Raw genomic sequence first — 13,889 nt, 5'->3', positions numbered from 1 at the left:
AGTGCTTATGTGTCAAAGCCTTTATATATATTAGCTCATTTGAGTTCAAGTCATTTATATTTAATAACTAAATACAAATTTTAGGCGTCAACTTTGCTGCACATCAATTTTTCATTTCTGTCAGAAATTAAAGGTCTTATTCCTTTGTTTTATGAATAGGATCATGATGCATTTTACTCAAATATTTGAGCTGTGTGTCCTGTAGGAAATGACTAATTCTTTTTTTGTAGCAGTGTCCTTAGCACTGGCACAGTTGTTCTTAGCCAGAAATAGGTGTCATTATAATCTCGATTGGAACTATGAAAAGATAAACATACAATTTCCTAAGGAATGACTCAGAAGTCCAGAACAGAAAAAAAGCAGTTCGACCAGACGAGATAGGAAGTAACTATTACAATCTTTTAATCCTAAAATCCTACTTTAAAAAAGCTATTTGCTAAGTCAGCCTTCAACCATTTTGAGAACAATGACATTTTGTTTTGTCCTATTTTTGGTTCAGATAGGATCTCACTGTGTAGCTCAGGCTAGCCCGGAAAACTTACAATCCTAGTTTCCACCTAGAGTGTCTGAAGTAATTTATGTTCTCAGAAGTCCAAACTATTGATACATAGAAGCAGAAGTTAACTGATGTAATTCTAAATCTTACACCAAGCATTTGCTGAAAGACGCACTGATTAATCGGCAGTCAGTTCGTGTCCAGAAAGACTTCAATATTGCTAGTGGTGTCACTGAACAAGCAAGTTTTATGCACGTAACAGACAACCAAATAAAGCATAAAGCCAGGAAGCCTACAGCTTAAAACCAGCTTTATTTGTAACTAGCAATATACAAATCATTTATCTATAAATAGCATCTATTCCCTAATTCACAAATGTTTCACAAAATCAAAATCTTTCCCAAGAAAATGTGTTTGTAAGCCAAGATATTACTAACATTTACCCTAAGCTTTAACTCAAGAGTTGAGAATGATGAATTTGAAAATCTGCTTTTTATACATCAATTGCAGATTTTAATTGTGCAGATGAATAATCTGGTTGAGATAAGCATCACAAAGTTTCCACCTTACAAAAGTTATCAACAGAAGTTACTGTGGAAGAAAAAGTTGCCCCCCACCAGGGAAAAACAGCTTCCTAAGTTAGGGGTAGTTCTTATAACATTCCCGCTACAGATGGAGCAGATTTTACTTGGGCCACTGAAGCCTACCTACACTTGAGAAACCATTGAGCTGAATGTTTTACACTTCCACACAGCCAATCAAAATGACAATACATTATCCTTGGCATTGGTTTTGTTATTTTATTTCTTGTTTTTCATTTAAAAAAAAAATAAAAAAATCATGTCCCTGTCCTGGAGCAGATTCTTCTGTCCTCTACCAGAGATAAGCATTTTGTCACTAGAGAGTAAAAAGGAATTTGCATGTTATTGAAGAAAGATTCAGGAAGATAATTCTAAAAGAGTATAGAAAACTTTATAGCATAAAACATTTGTATATGTACACCATTTGTCATGTGTATGTATTATGACAACCATATGTATTAATAAACCTTCAAAAGGTAAGCACCTATAACGTAACAATGCCAGTTTTACGTGGTTTACTTTCTGGACTTTCCCTTACATATGGTGACTGAAACAAAAACTGGAGCAAAACTCACAGTGAAATACAAAATAGAAACAGACACCATAATTAAAATGGCCATGTATACCACTGTTTAGGGAAAAAACTGAACATACTTTTAACTGCTGGCCCCAAATGCCGCCCGCCGTCTTCTGAACGTTCTTTAGCTCTCAACTTTTAATACAAAAATATCTTCAAGCTGAAAATCAAGAACATTTACAGTAACTTTAAAAATGGACACTAGTTCAATATTACCCAAAAGAGTTCTGTGCACAGCTTGAAGCTTGAAGCTCTTTGCTGGCACTTGAGCGGATAAACACTGCAACCACTGGTCAATAAAATAGTGCCTTCAGCTTATACACATTTTCAACACCAGTATTGCTTCACATCAAAGAATAAATCACTTTCTGCTGGTAAAGCCTCTAAGACGAACACTAAAACTATATAGCCAAAATATTTTAGGGAAGCAAACAAACTTTTTAAGACAGTGCATGACCAATGAGAAATTTACATCAGTTAATCATGTCCAGTGAAGAAAGGGTTGTTCCTCTGAGTCAAAGCATTTAACATGTACAGATCAAAACTGGCTTTATAAAGCGAGTTACCTTTTTCATTGTTTTGGTTTAGAAGGGTGCTTAAATTAGTCACACTACTAGACTTTTTTTTATTTTCAAGGTAAGACATAGGTCATATTTATCACATATAAAAACAGTGGAATCCTGATTTTTAAAATTTTCTGTGACTATGTAAGCCCACTGAACACATTATCAACATGGAATCACTAGTTACCTTACTAACATTTCTTTCTTTGCAGAGAGCATACTAAATTTTAACAACTATAACTGAGAACACTACAAACCTACTTAAAAATGTAACCTTTCATTTTTCTGAACCTTCAAAATCCAACAATTCTCAGTCCAGTTTCCCTAGTAACAAAGATCTTGTGCCACTAGGCAAGATTTAACTAAATTAGGAAAATTAAAATATGACCATACTAATTAACAGCAACAACAAATCCACTAATAGGTCACTATGCATTTTAATCACGGACTTCCAGCACAGTAAATTACTGAAATAAGTTGATTTCAAGTCAAAAATGTAATGTATAAATTCTGTATACTGTATTAATATTTCAAATTGCTACCCTTTCTAAACCAACTCTCCAGTCCTAATCAACTTTGTCTTTTACAGGAAAAGGTATCATTTTAAGATACATTCCATACAGTAGAAACATCTTCCTGTCTCAAAAGATTTACAAAGAACCCTGCTGATCTGGTGCATTTCGCTGAGGTGCAACCTGAACCCAGACTTCATCGTCAGAAAACGAACTTGAACTTCCTGACTCCGAGTCCAGTTCACTGAATCCATCCAGGTCCCACTCGGTGCTAGACTCACTCCTTGCATCATCCTCCTCAGTGATGAAACTCTGACCGGGTTCAAGACAGGAAGGATAAACGCGAGCGCACAAGCAAATAAAGCCAGAGTCAAACTGCAAAAGGCCTAACATGGTACCTATGTTAATCCATAGGTCTTCCCTAGTATCATATTCATAGACTGTCACACGGTTCTTCTTCCACTGGGGGGTGGTAGAGGTGATGAGAAGCAGCTTCTGGTCGTGATTGACGATCTGGTAATTGTGAGTCTCCGAGTCCAGGGGAATATTACAGATCCGCCTCCACTCTCCTCTGGCTGGGTTGTAGACCTTCATGACTGGGATGTCACAAATACAGTAGATCTCATCTTTGAAGACACAGGCTTCCTGAAAGTCACTCCGTTTAAGAGACGCACAATTCAGCCACATATTATGGCTAGGGTCGTAGCAGAGCATGCGCTTACTGTTGACGGCGTACAGATAGTTCTGGACCACGATCAGTTCAAAGGAATAAAAGGAATGGGGTACAGGGGCCACCAGCGCCCACTGGTTCCTCTGAACGCTGTAGCATTCCACTTCCTTCAACTTGACTCCAGTAATCGGGTCTCGCCCGCCCAAAATGTAAATGTAGCCATTCAGATATGCCACGTCCATGCCCTCCCGACACAGCAAGCGGTCTGCCAGCTGATGCCAACTATTTTGGGCCGGCTTATAGACCCAGAGGTCTTTCCTGGGCTGGGCGGCGAGATAGATGTCATGGTCTGGAGAGACACACACAGCCGAGGAGGTAACGGTCTTCGTGTGTGCCAAGCTGGTCAAAGGAGACGGCATTGTGTAAATATCTCCCGAATAGGGGTCGTAGCACAGAAAAGGATCTCGGGGGTGTCCGAAAAAGATCACCATCTCTTTGGCACACATACCCAACCTCTGGGGTGGATTCTCTGCTACAGACACCACAGAGCTGCTGCTGCCGCCGCCGCCGCCGCCGCCGCCGCTGCTGCTGCTGCTACTGCTATTGCCGCTGCTGCCGTTGCTGCCACCACCATGGCTGCTGTTTGGCTTGGAGGCCACTGACTTGTACAACCGATCCCCAAAGCGCAGCTGCAGGAGCGCCCCTTCGATAATGTCCAGGCAGTACTTCTTCACAATGGGCTTGGTCAGTAGTCCTCCCAGGTAGTCCTGATCCTCTGCGGGGAAGTGTGCCCACCGAACGCACTTGAAGACTTCGGCAGCGCTGGGGCCCCGCTCTTTGGGCGCCGCCTCGAGCCACTGCACGGCCACGTGGCACACCGTCTTCTCGCTCTCCACGTCCAGACTGTCCAGGCGCAGGACGGCCAGCAGCTGCGCCAGGGTCAGATCGGCCAGCGTCTCCTCGCGGATGGAGCCCATCCTGCTGAGCTGCTTGAAGTTGTGAGCGATGAAGGACTGGGCCTGCGAGCGCAGCTTGTGGTGGTCAAAGGCGTCGGCGAACTTGAGGATGGCCGTGCAGTTGGTCAGGTCCAGGCGGCGGGCGAGGAAGGAGGCGCAGGCTTCGCGCACGTACTCCAGCTGCAGCATGTCGGACGCCGCGTACAGGCGCTGCACGTTGGCCTCGCTGAGCGACACGCGACCGGTGTAGCAGTAGTCGACCAGGACCTCGAAGGACTCGGCGTCCACGTCGTGGATGGTCACGCTGGCCTGCTGGCTCTCGTACATGCCGCCGGTGAACATGCTCTTGAAGTAGGGGCACGCCGCCGCCAGCACGTTGCGGTTGCACGAAAAGAGGCGGCCCGTGCCGGGCCCGCTGCCGGGCGTCACCACCTCGATGGTGACATCGCACAGCAGCCGCGCGTCGTAGAAAGACTTGAGCTGGGCCAGCAGGGCTGCAGAATGGGCTGTGTCCTTTAACTCCTCCGGGCCCGTGAAGAAGGCCGACACCGAGGGTTTGGAGATCCTCTTGGGTCGCCTCCCGCCGCGGGGACTGGAGAGGCGGCGAGAGCGCGGGCCGTCTTCCCGGGACTGCATGGCTGGAGATGGCGGCGGGGCGCGGAGGGCGAGAACGGCTGCAGACGCCCGGCTCCTCCTCACGCCTCCCTTCGCCGACGCCGACGGAGGCGTCCCAGAACAGACTCGACTCGCGGCCGCAGTCACTCCGCTGAGCCTCCGCGGCGGCGCCGCCTCCCTTTATCGCGTAGCCCGGGCCTGACTCACCGTTTCCTTTCGCGCCCTTTCTCTGCTCCGCTCACCCCCACACGACCCCGGGCTCCAGCCGCGACAACAGCTTCTGCCGCGCTGGCGAAACCGGTAGGTGCCCGGACGAACTACTCTTCCCAGGTTGCCTTTCGCGCGCCTCGATGCACGACGGGATCAAGGCTCGCGGACCAAAACAAACGCTGGGTCGCAGCAGCTTTGCGTCTTGGGAGTTGTAGTTTGGGTACTGTTTCTGTCGACTCTTGTCACACAGGTGGAAAACACCGTGAAAGTACCGTGAATTTGATGCTTAAGATTTCAGCCTAGCCTAGTGAGTGACTCACGTCTTTAATCCCTCACTGGTGAGGCTGAGACCGGCGGATCTCTGTATATTTGAAGCCAGCATGATTTACGTAGTGAGATTCATAGCTAGGGCTGTTACAAAGGGAAATCCCTTGTGGGCGACACAATAAAAAAACCTAAATAAAAATGCTTCCAAGTTCAGAGTAAAAGTACCCATTCTACATTCTTTGATTGTGACTAAAATGCAAAATCAGCTTTTTTTTTTAATTTAATAAAAGACAGCTGGGCAGTGATGGGGCACGCCTTTAATCCCAGCACTCAGAAGCAGGAGGATCTGAATTTCAGCCTTACCTGTATACAGAGTGAGTTTCAGAACAAACAGAACTACAGAGTGAAACTCTAGAAAAACCGAAAGAAAAAGTAGAGACATCCACGTGTTTGAAGCCATGAGCCATGACAAAACTAAATTTCTGTAAATAACTTTCGACTTCTTTCCCTAGCGCTGGGATTAAAGGCGTGTGCTACCACAGCCCCAAACTGATGGATCCTTTCTAAAAATTTAATCTGAATTTTTATCACATTTTAAAATGTGTTTCTACGCCACTGCAAATGTGAAGGACAAAGGACGGCAACTTGAGGAAGTCTGTTTTCTCCTTCCGCCATGCGTTCTGGGGGCCAAACTCAGGCCTTAAGGCTTGTTAGAAAGCACTTTTGTTAGCTGAGCTATCTCACCCACCCTCCAGTGTCAATTTGAGAAACCAGGAGCAAATAGCAATGCAGGGGAGCCTTGTCTTGAAAAAACCAAAAAGTACAAAGCTTCTGTGTAATTTAGGCTGGAGTTCTTAGGCCACACACACTGCAGTACTCCAATAAAAAAAACAAACAAACATAGGGGCTGGAGAGATGACTCAGTGGCACTGACTGCTCTTCCAGAGGACCTGGGTTCAATTCTCAGCACCCACATAGCAGCTCACAACTATCTGAAAATCCAGTTACACCAATACACATAAAATGAAGTTAAATAAACCATAAAATATTTTAAAAATAAAAACATAAAGGTCGTATCAACAAAATCCCAAGTTTCTGCAAAAAGTACAGTGTGTAATGGTCTGTCCCAGGATTCTGCAGCCACTTGGGACCTGCCCTGAGACCCCACCGCCCGTTGCCTGCCGCCACTTCTCGGGACCCACTGCCTGCTGCAGCCACTCAGGGACCTGCAGCATTTCAAACCATAACACAGTGAAAATAAACAAAAATGTAGGCACTATTCTGGGGGGGGGGGGAATCTGTTATATGTACACTGGCAAATAAAAACACATGCAAAAGTGCCCGTGTCGTCCATCATCCAGTGAATGTAAGTCAATTCACAATGAGGGCTCAGCTCAAAGTCACTAGAATACCTAATACTAAAAAGGATAAACAATGCTAAATATTGGTGAGGATGATGGCACTGGAATCTTATGTACAGAGAGTACAAATGGGAACTCTTTGGTAGTTTCTTTTGAACATCGGGTAATTTCACTGCTAGGGCCTAAGGAACTGGGAACATCACTGAAACGTGAATCTCATCAGTCTCGATCCGTAAAAACCCAGAGTCAGATATCGAGAACAAAAACTGAAAGATCAGAGAAGCCAGCCACAAGAGAGACGGACCGATTGAGGTAGACCCTGTCTCAAGGAGTCCTGAGACTGGATGGTGAGCAATCCTGTCTGCACCCGCCTTATATTCCTGTGTCCACCTCCCTATGCTGGGATTAAAGGTGTGGGCCGCCCATGTGCTGGGATCAAAGGCTTGAGCCCCCTCCATGTGTTAGGATCAAAGGTGGGCGCCACCAGCACGCAGATCTGTTTCTCATTTAACTGGTTCATACTCCTGTGCCCAGTGTGGCCTTGACCATCTGATCTTCCTGCTTCCTCCACCCAAATGCTGGGATTAAAAGTGTGTGCACCACCACGGGCTGGCCTCTATGGTTACCTAGTGGCTAGCTCCTCCCTCTGATTTCCAGGCAAGCTTTGTCAGAACACAAACAAAATATTACATAACCATCTACAAAAAGAGTTGTATTAGAATTTTCCATAGTAATTGTACCCAGAGTGGCTGCAATCAGCAAATAATCCAACAATCAACAGAATAAAAACTTAGTGTATTCATACAGTATATCATGACTCAGAAATCAAAAGAAATGACTTTTAATGTGTACAATAATGTGGACAAGTCTCAGTTTGTTTGTTTGTTTGTTTGTTTTGAGACAAGGTTTCGCTGTAGCTTTGGTGTCTGTCCCGGAACTTGTTGGACTCTAGTGTCCAACCCGAGAAGGAGTCGCCCCCAGAGACCACCTCATATACCACAGTCGATGCAAAAGCATGAGGATTTTATTAATTCTGTCATGACAGGGTCCCTCAGCATTCGGAAAGCCGAGAGACCTCGAATAGCTGATCTTTTAAAGAAGAAGGCCCCAAAGAAACAAGAGGGGTTGTTTCTTGACCATTATGATTGGCTTATTCAAAAAGGGCTAATACCAATAATTGACAGGAGAACTATTGTCAGATCAGATGAGGTAAGAGGTCATTTTGACCATGTTTCCCAAGGGACTGAGTCAAAACATACGTATGTGGGTAATTGTTCAGGAACTGAGTACGTGCATGTGTAGCTGTTAGGTCCTTGGTTCCCAGGGGAGGAGGGGAAGCACTAAGGCACAGAGGCTGAGAGGGTTTGGAATTGTCAGAAATGGCTTCAGAATTGTCTAACGTCTTACATTCCCTCCTCTTATTTGGTCAAATATCTCAATCTTGAGATATTAGTAAATTTGGGGGACTAATTGGATCTGTACACAGAAAATTAACAAACCAGTGTTGTAGGCCCATCATAGATCAATAGAGGGCATCAGGTCCTGTCGTCCTGGGACTTGGGAGAGTTAGGTTTATCCCCAGTTGCAGGTCATATAAGAGCTGATATGGTTGAAGCTGCCAGATGAGGCTATTTCCTCATAATAAGGAGGTCCTGCTGACAGGTATAGCCAGCTTGACATAATCTTGCTAGGGTCAGTACTATTTAGCAAAGAAAAGGCTCCCATTATCAGACTAAACAGTCGCTGGCCTGTATTAGAGGTTGCCAGCAGTGAAGCAGGGGTTGCAGAAGGGTTCTTAGCACTAGAAGTGGGGCCCAGGGCCCTGGCAAAGGGGGGTACCTCAGCAGGGGCTAGCTGGCCCTGGTCAGGTAATACTGGGTTGGGCCCTAGTACCATGGCCATGGGAGGTGTTACAACAATTCGCAGGGTGAGCAGAATTCCTGTCTTTCCTTCCTGGATCATACAACTGTAAACCCCAAGTATTGCCTGCTAATCATTTAGTGCTTTTTGCTAACCCTCAACCAGGAGACATTGACATTGGTTTTACATCATCAGACAGCATAACAAAACACTTTAGCCCCCCCCCCGTACTACAGAGTTTGCTTTTTCCCCCAGACAAATATATCATTTAGAATATTTGCATGTGATACAAGAGTTTTCGGGGGTTCACTCAGTATCCTCCCAAGAGTCTTTTGCTAAAACACATAGGTTAAAAGTTAGCTGGGGGAACCAGGTATTCAGGGGATGAACTCCAGTGGCTAGCCTTAAGGCTTGCCCAGTCTCAAAGTTAGTCAGGGTCCAGGTTAAGTCCTAAGGTAAAAACATCAGGACAAAGATCAGCAAGCCTGGCAGAATCAGGCCTCCTTGAGAGGATTTTGTGTATGCTGAAGCTTTCATTTGGAAGGTCCTGGGTCGTCCTGTGGAGGTGCAGGCTTGACTTGAGACATGTGGATCCAGGCTGCAATACCGTCCACTTTGAGGGCAGTAGGTGTCTTAAGAAGCATGGTGTAGGGTCCCTTCCAGCGATGTTCAAGGTTCTGGGACCGTTGTCTCCAAACGTACACAAAATCGCCAACCTGGAACAGGTGTGAGATTTCCGGGTTCCCGGGCTGGCTTTGGGAGGTTTCGACAGAGAAGCAGGGAGAGTAGCTTAGTCCAGCAGGCAACAGCAGACTAATTAGGGCCCCTTTAGGGGAGTCTAATCCTGCCGGCAGCAGCAGGCGCTGGTCAGATAGTACTTGGTTTTAGATAACATCTCATGTCCCAAGTCCTTTCTGACACCCATGGAGACAGTTCCATTGTTTGCCCCTGGGAGACAAGTGGGGGAGATGTCACATGTCTCTGTGCTCCACATGGAGCATTGTTTTGGGGAAGTATAATTTTATATTTTTAGGCACCACAGTATAAAAATCTAGCTTTCGCAAGGGGCATCTGTGTTCTGGGCCCCCGCACCTGAATATTTCCTCTGGGGGAAAATCTTCTGCCAGCCTCCAGGGGCAGCTGTGGGAGATATGCATCTCGAATATCCCAGGAGGCTGGCCCTGCTACTAGTTGACAGAAATCAGGGGTGAGGGCAGGGGTATCAAAGCAAGGGCTTGAGGAGGCGTGGATTGCAGGTATGAGCGGGTGGCTGCTGTTCTGGCTGTGGGGTGCTGTGCTTTTCTCATGTCCCTCTGGATATATCCCAGGCGCCAATTCTGGAACGAATGCGAGATTTCCGGGTGTTAGGGTGGCCAGGGGTCTCTATGCCTGGTGCTGGGAGATCTGGAGAGCCTTCAACCGCGCCTGCAGAATGTGTTTGTGAGCAGATGGGTCATGAGGGGCCTTAGGAAGCCAAGAAGGGGGAGGTCCCCCATATTGGATCTACATAGAACAGGGCTAGGGGGAGGAGCTGCGCCCAGTCTCTAATGCCAGTTCTAAGGCTTAATTTGTTTTAGGGCTTTTTTTTTTTTCCTTTTTACCTGTCCTGAACTCTGGGGTATGCATAATGTAATTTTCCCCAGTCTTACCCATGTCCTGACTTTTCTGGGCAACAAGGCAGTTTTATCATAAATTCTGATTACCTTAGACAGGCCAAACCTCGGGAAGATTTCTTCTTTGATCTTCTTAGTCATGGTGAGAAAAAGTTTCTCTGCCATCCATAGTTCGTATCAAAAGGCCGATGTACCTTTAAGAAGACTGTTAGTTCCGTGTCCCCCGCCCCTCCTCATCGGGGTGGCACCAGTTGTTGCCTCTCTGAAGCCCACCTCCATTGACTAGGAGGCTTGCTCAGTCCTGGTGAGGTGGGGGCATCCGCCAGCCTGCCTGAGCCTCTTCAGCCTGAAGCGCTGAAGCACCCCTCCCAGCCTGTTACCCTGGGGCTGCTCCCACCAGGCTCATTGCTGTCTGCAGGGCTCTTGCCCAGTGAGGTGGCAAAGGCTGAGAGCAGCCTGCTTTCCCTGCAGGGGAATCAGCAGGAGGAGTGAAAATAAAAAGGCTTTTGATTCCAGATCGACAGTTCATAAGGTGGTTCATTGATAACATAGAGTATTCAGTTCATAGTCAAGTGTTTTAGACACAGCGAAGGGGAATCCCTTCCCTCCCCCCCGTACACCCCAGCATCAGACACCTGGGTAAACAGCGTAAGCAAGAGGGGGAATTTCAGTACTGTCATGGTGGCCTCTCAGGTGGGCAGAGCACCCACAGCTTCAGTAGCCGCTTCTGCTCAGCAGCTGCTTTGGGAAGTGTCTTGAGCCCAAAGCCCTGTAGGGCCATTCCTCCTCATGGTTTTTTTTTTTTTTTTCACTCGACCCAGGTGGTGGCAGCTTAAGTCCGTATTCGGCCACTCAGGGGCTGCTCTGTCTGAGGTGCACAGTCTCTGCAGCTGTCGTCTTCTGCTGCCTCCCTATCTGTCTAATTTTTTTCTTTTATTAAGTCCTGGAGGGAGCATCTCTGCAGTCCCTTCATTCTCTGCAACTTGCTACAAATGTCTGACGCTGACTGACCTATAAAAGACATCATTACATTGACTTGGCGATCTGCCTGCAGGAGTTCTATCAGACCTTTGTACTATTGCTCTTACCTTAGCCAAATTAGCAAATTAGTGGGGTGCTTTGTAGCCCCTCTTTTTTTTTTTAGACCTGCCAATCAGAATCTGGCATTAAAGACGGAGCTGCTCCCTACCAGCTGGAGTATTGAAGTCCCATTTGGGTCAAGTCAGAGGGAAGGAGTCCCGTCCTCTATCGTTCGGTGATTGGGTTGGCCTGCTGTCAGCTCCTGGGACATTCTTTTAAACTTCAAAGAGAACTCACTGTTTTTCCTCTGTGGTTAGGAGCACCTGTAAGAGCTGCTGGCAATCATCCAAGTGGGCTGATGGATAACGAGAACAGATTCTATAAGCCCAGTCACGGTCTGAGGGTGCCAAGAAAAGGAAGGGTTATAAGTAAAGATTAGAGGCAGAAAAAAGCAGTATTGTAATTGACCTGCTACTGAGCGAAAGGGAAATGCTTGGGAGGTCACTCTCTCCCTAGTGGACGTCCCTCCCCTGTCCCAGCATAGATGCTGAGTGCTGAAGTTTTCAGGGCTAGGACCCGACCAGTGCGGCTCCTCAGGAACGAAGTGTTTCCTCCAGGGGGGGAGGAGGGAGAAGTCTGCCATGCTTGACTGGATAACAGGAAGAACTGGAGGTGCCTGGCTTCTGGGTTTCTCCTGTACAGGAAGGAGAGAAGACAAAGGGCTCAGGGAGGGGCAGCCACCACATCGCCTCCTCCAGCTGTGGGGCTGCTTTTGGAATCAGGGAAATTGATGATGGCCAGGGGGCCATTGACAGGTTCTGAATTCCTGCAGGTGGATTTTAACAAAGACAAACTGACATACAGAGACAAAAATATAAAGAGACAGATACAAACTCAAAACCAGAAGCTGGTGCTCTCACCACCACTCTGGTGCAGAACTGAAAATACATAAGAACAAAAAGACAGACATAGACTCAAAATCAGAAGCCGCGCTGCAGCAGATCCAAAAATATAGATGGAGGATCACGCCTCCCCTGGAGATTAGGGCGACCTGGTCACCCTTCCCTCCAGTAAATGCCCATGAAACGTCTTTCAGGGCTAGGGCAAGGGATCTCAGGACACGTCTGCCTCCTCCCTTAGCCCCGTTTCAATACAGACCCTGCGCAAGTACAATTCTCAAATTACTTATTCATAATTACACAGAAACAGAAACACAATACATAAACAGACAGACATAAAGATGAGCTCGTTTCTTTATACCTCCAACTGGGTCCAGAGTGTGTCTGGGAGCAACTCGATTCCCGGTCAGGGAACCAAATGTTGGACTCTAGTGTCCAACCCGAGAAGGAGTCGCCCCCAGAGACCACCTCATATACCACAGTCGAAGCAAAAGCATGAGGATTTTATTAATTCTGTCATGACAGGGTCCCTCAGCATTTGGGAAGCCGAGAGACCTCGAATAGCTGGTACAGTCTACTTTTAAAGGAGAAGGCCCCAAAGAAACAAGAGGGGTTGTTTCTTGACAATTATGATTGGCTTATTCAAAAAGGGCTAATACCAATAATTGACAGGAGAACTATTGTCAGATCAGATGAGGTAAGAGGTCATTTTGACCCCGTTTCCCAAGGGACTGAGTCAAAACATACGTGTGTGGGTAATTGTTCAGAAACTGAGTACATGCATGTGTAGCTGTTAGGTCCTTGGTTCCCAGGGGAGGAGGGGAAGCACTAAGGCACAGAGGCTGAGAGGGTTTGGAATTGTCAGAAATGGCTTCAGAATTGTCTAAAATCTTACAAACTCACTCTGTAAACCAGGGTGGCCTCAAACGCAAGAGATCCTCCTGCCTCTGCCTCCCAAGTGCTGGGATGAAAAGTGTGTGCCACCACTGCCCATCAATACTAAGTAAAAGAAAGCAGATAAAGAATTGTCCATCCAGGATACCTTGCTCAGCCTAGATATAGTAGAGAGGGCCTTGGCCCTACCCCGAAACTATGTGCCTTACTCTCTCTGAGAAGTGGATGGGGGAGAGAGGGTGAAGGGAATGGAAGGAGGGGAGGGAGTGGAAACTGAAATTGGTATGTAAGATGAAAAAAAGATTGTTTGTTTTTTAAAATAAAATAAAAGAATTGTCCATCCAGATGGCAAACTCCCAGGCCGATGAAAATAAGCTTCCATGAACAATAGTCATGAAAGCATCCAGTCTTGGATGAGGATAGAGCTGGTAGATTGATAGATTGGAAAGAAACACGAGGAAACTTTGCAAGGTGGAGCAAAGGTTTCCTTCTGTTTGGGCAGGTGTTCGTACAGATGGATGCAACCGGCAAACTCAATGCAATGTACTCAGATCGGAGCTTTCATTGTGCAATAAATTATATCAAATGTCGGGAGTTTCCTCATAATCGTTGGCACTAAACAACCTTTAGGAAACTTTTCTAGGAAATCATCTCGAGCATAGTTCAATCATAAAGCAAGGCTCTTTTCAGCTAGGAGTTTAAAGGTCAACATCATTGCAGCTCATACAGACGATTGCTGCAGATGTGGTACTCTGCATCCCCAGGCGATGATCAATGATGCACAAAGCAAAGTCG

General features: G+C 46.4%; 1 protein-coding gene and 1 long non-coding RNA gene across 2 annotated transcripts; both read right to left on the bottom strand.

Annotated features, from left to right (window-relative positions):
- Nucleotides 1-789: 789 nt before the first annotated feature.
- On the bottom strand, nucleotides 790-5,550 carry LOC125392119 (kelch repeat and BTB domain-containing protein 7). Its single transcript, XM_048421890.3, has one exon. It carries the CDS (start codon nucleotides 4,989-4,991, stop codon nucleotides 2,868-2,870), a length of 2,124 nt encoding a protein of 707 aa, XP_048277847.3. The 5' UTR covers nucleotides 4,992-5,550; the 3' UTR covers nucleotides 790-2,867.
- Nucleotides 5,551-7,494: 1,944 nt separating this feature from the next.
- LOC148120259 (uncharacterized) lies at nucleotides 7,495-13,875 on the bottom strand. Its single transcript, XR_015739484.1, has 2 exons — nucleotides 12,562-13,875; nucleotides 7,495-11,995 (listed from the first exon to the last, which is right to left on the bottom strand). It is a non-coding gene; the product is annotated as an uncharacterized LOC148120259 (long non-coding RNA).
- Between the last annotated feature and the right edge of the window lie 14 nt (nucleotides 13,876-13,889).

This window comes from Myodes glareolus, chromosome 12 (assembly GCF_982192425.1).
Source record: "Myodes glareolus chromosome 12, mMyoGla1.1, whole genome shotgun sequence".
Taxonomy (NCBI): domain Eukaryota; kingdom Metazoa; phylum Chordata; class Mammalia; order Rodentia; family Cricetidae; genus Myodes; species Myodes glareolus.
The sequence above is the reverse complement of the archived record's forward strand: the minus strand, read 5'-3'. Positions and strand labels throughout refer to the sequence as shown.